The sequence below is a fragment of the Palaemon carinicauda genome, chromosome 3 (genome assembly GCF_036898095.1).
Source record: "Palaemon carinicauda isolate YSFRI2023 chromosome 3, ASM3689809v2, whole genome shotgun sequence".
Lineage (NCBI taxonomy): Eukaryota > Metazoa > Arthropoda > Malacostraca > Decapoda > Palaemonidae > Palaemon > Palaemon carinicauda.
Window position 1 is genome coordinate 108,309,951 of NC_090727.1, and position 3,574 is coordinate 108,313,524.

Genomic DNA, 3,574 nt, shown 5'->3' on the forward strand with positions numbered 1-3,574 from the left:
GAGTAACATTAATTCTTTTTATTTTATTGTGTAGTTGAATTATCCAACTTTCCTCCGCAGTAAGATTAAAAATGGTCCTTCGAACCGGATGATATAGTTGGTTCCTTAACGTTTTGCAACCCCTTCTATTATTGGCAATCATTATGTCACTTTCACATACTTCAATATTATATATATATATTTTCTTTGAATTTGTGATTAACCTAACCTAATTCTGGTTAGATATTTATTATATGTTATTGTGCAAAAGTTGCTATAGATATAACAATGGAGGCTGAATACAGGTCACTGACCAGTTTGCGTGGTCATATCACGCGAGGTCTAAATTATATTACCGATGCCCTAACCAGTGATGCAGGAGTTCGCTATTTAGAACTTCAAAGTGCTTCTTTAGAGAAAAGGTGGAACAGTTACGAATCTCGATGGGACATATTTGTTGATAAATATATTGATGAAAGTGGTCATGATGAGAGGGATGCTAGACATATTGACCTCCAAGATAAATATCATGAAATTTAACTTAAGCTGTCATTGTATATGAAACAATTTTCCCCAATCTCTCAGAGTAATCCGCATGGTAGTACTAATTCTATGATTAAGGTAAAGTTGCCTGAAATAAAATTGAAAGAGTTTTCAGGAGACCCTCTAGACTAGACTAGATTTTGGAATCAATTTAGTACATCTATTCATTTAAAGAAAGACATAGATGATGTTACTAAATATGTATATCTAACCCAATGTATTAAGGGCAATGCTCAAAAGCTACTTGCAGGTTTTAAGGGTGAAGCTTCTGATTATGGTGATGCCATTAAGGCGCTAACTGAAATGTATGGGGATCCAAAGAAGATAAGGCGAACTTTACTTAGGTCTTTGATTAATTTAGGGAAGCCTAAATATGTTAGAAGTGAAATATTTGATTTTAAGGTTGATTTGGAGAACTTACTCATGCAAATAGGTCATGATTCTGAGATTGATGTGTCGTCAAATGAGATGATATTGAGGGAATTTATTGTGTTAAAACTACCAAAAGAGGTAGAAGATTTTATGTTTGGTCTTTATAAAACCATGTACTTTAGTGTAAGTCAGATAAAGGAAGGTCTTCAACACTTATTAAATTTTATGGAACATGAAAATAAAGGGAGTGCTAATAAGGGAACACCAGAAGTCAATAAAATTCGTTTCCAGTCACCAGCAAAACCTTCATCTCCATTTAAGGGTTCAAGTACTGTAGGTACTTACACTACACTTAGTAATTATTCTTGCATATATTGTAAGGGAAAACATAGACCCTTTGACTGTACGATTTATAGCTCTCTAAATGCTAGGAGGGAAAGGTTGAAGGTATTGAATCGATGTATTAAATGTACTAAGGTACATCAGTCAACTGAGTGTGCCACCATTCTTAATATGTGTCCTCATTGTAGAAGAGGAAAACATCATTCGTTCCTTTGTATTAGTTCTCCAGGTTCAGTTGGTACTCCAAATATTGGTAAGTCCACAGTAACTAGTAAGGATATTAACAGTGATAAATTGAATGGTGACCCTGTAACAACGAATCAAGTGATGTCTATAATTAATAAACAGTCTTCTCATCAAAACTATAGTGTAGCTCTTCCTACTGCAATGGTAACTGTTAGATCAGAAGATGGTCAGTTAATCTCAGTCAGGTGCCTCTTTGATAGTGGAAGTCAACGTTCCTTCATTCATAAAGATTTGGTCAATAAGTTAAGCCTCAGAACAGTTTCTACTGTAAATATGATTTTGAATAGTTTTGATGGTATGGGTGATTCCAGGGATTATGAGATTGTTAACCCTGTAGTTTCTTTGGGAAATAGGAAAAAGAGAGTAACGTTGATTGTTGTGAAGGATATGCCTGAACCAATAATAACTCCTGGCCTTTGTGACACGATGAGAGATCTTGATAAGATAGGTTATCATCTTGCAGATAAAGATATAAAATCAGATAGGATTGACAATATAAAAATGCTTATAGGTGCAGATTTCCTGGGAAATTATTTATCAGGTATGAGACAAGTGAATAATGTAGATTTACTTGAATCTCCAGGTGGCTATTTAATTTATGGCCTCATTCCACATAGAGGTACGGATCATATTCATAGTAATAGTGCCCTTGTTGCTAGAGTGAGTGTCAAGTTAGGAGAAAATGCTCCATTGTTGGTTGATCCTCGCACAATAAGCTCTGCCGTGGTTGATGATACTCTTCCTGTGCATAAATTGTGGGATCTTGATGTAGTTGGAATCATTCCTTCACAAGTTTCGCCAAGTGATGTAGAAACTATTTCAAAATATGAAACTACTGTTTTGCATAGAAATGGAAGATACTGGGTGGAATTGCCATTCAAGCATAATCATCCATTTCTCCCAACTAATTATAATGTAGCATTAGGTCAAATGTATAATCAACTAAAAAGGTTCCAGCATCAACCAGAGGCATAGAACATAGCAAATTTCCCTTATAATTCAAACATTAAAGACTGAATAAATTTGTACATTCTAAACTTTAACTGGAGACGATACTATTTCTCTCTATAATATGTTCTATATATAATACAATTTGCTAACATTTGGTGTTGGGTAAAATGATAACATTTAGGAAGAAGTATTATTTTCCACTGCACCTGAAGTTTGGGTCTATTAACAAAAATGGTTATACTTCAATTCTGGAAGAAAATTGTAATATCAATCAAATATACCATTTTAGTAATCAAACTGTTTGCCTTGCCTCAGACATCAAATAAGGGATTTCAAGTCTAATCACTTTATGAATAACTCAAGTTTAGGACGTAGGGGAAGTGAAATACTAGACTTGGAAATAATCAATATTATTTTTTTTTCTGCTTAAATATTAGGAATTCCAAGGCAATATTACATTTATTAATTATCCGACAAGTATCATATTACAGGCTTAGGAAATATAGCATTATAAGGCACTAAGGGAGTGTTTAAAATCTATGATCAATGTAAGCATACTAACTAATCTTACATTAGCTATTGCATAAATTTTAAGACTTTCAGAATTCACCTTTGGGAAATATTTGTATATGTAGAAAGACTCCAAAATATACAGATATAAAACTAATAATGTGTGGGAAATAACAAAATTTATGACTAACTCACCTAAAATAATTTGAGAACAATCTTTCAAAAGAATTTCTGCAATACTGGACTTTTTTCAGATGGTATATTTTGACACTAAATTGTACACTGTATATAAGCTACCTCACATAGAAATTTATTCCCTACTCTGTAACCTAACTGAAGTGTAAATTTCAGAAAAAAAACTTTAATGAAAATTTAAACTTGTCTTTAAACTTATGTCAGCTGAATCTTACAGCCTCCATCCCTGTTATCATCTTTGATATACAGTAGATATGTTTAATTTAATCTTGTGCCATCAACATTCCTTTAGGGTTCATCTCCTTCCCATATTATTAAGTGAATCAGGTTGTCGACTAGGGTTTTTTTTTGTGTACTGCCTTAGTCTTTTGGATTTCAAATATGCAGGCAATTGACGAATCTGAAAGAAAAGTAAAATATTCTTACTCCAAATGTT

General features: G+C 33.1%; 1 protein-coding gene across 1 annotated transcript; it reads left to right on the plus strand.

The window, feature by feature from the left end:
* Nucleotides 1-267: 267 nt before the first annotated feature.
* Nucleotides 268-2,457, plus strand: LOC137633342 (uncharacterized). The gene is made up of 2 exons (XM_068365594.1): nt 268-457; nt 773-2,457. The coding sequence occupies exons 1-2, from the start codon at nt 268-270 to the stop codon at nt 2,455-2,457; spliced, it is 1,875 nt and encodes a 624-aa protein (XP_068221695.1).
* The last annotated feature ends 1,117 nt before the right edge of the window (nt 2,458-3,574 follow it).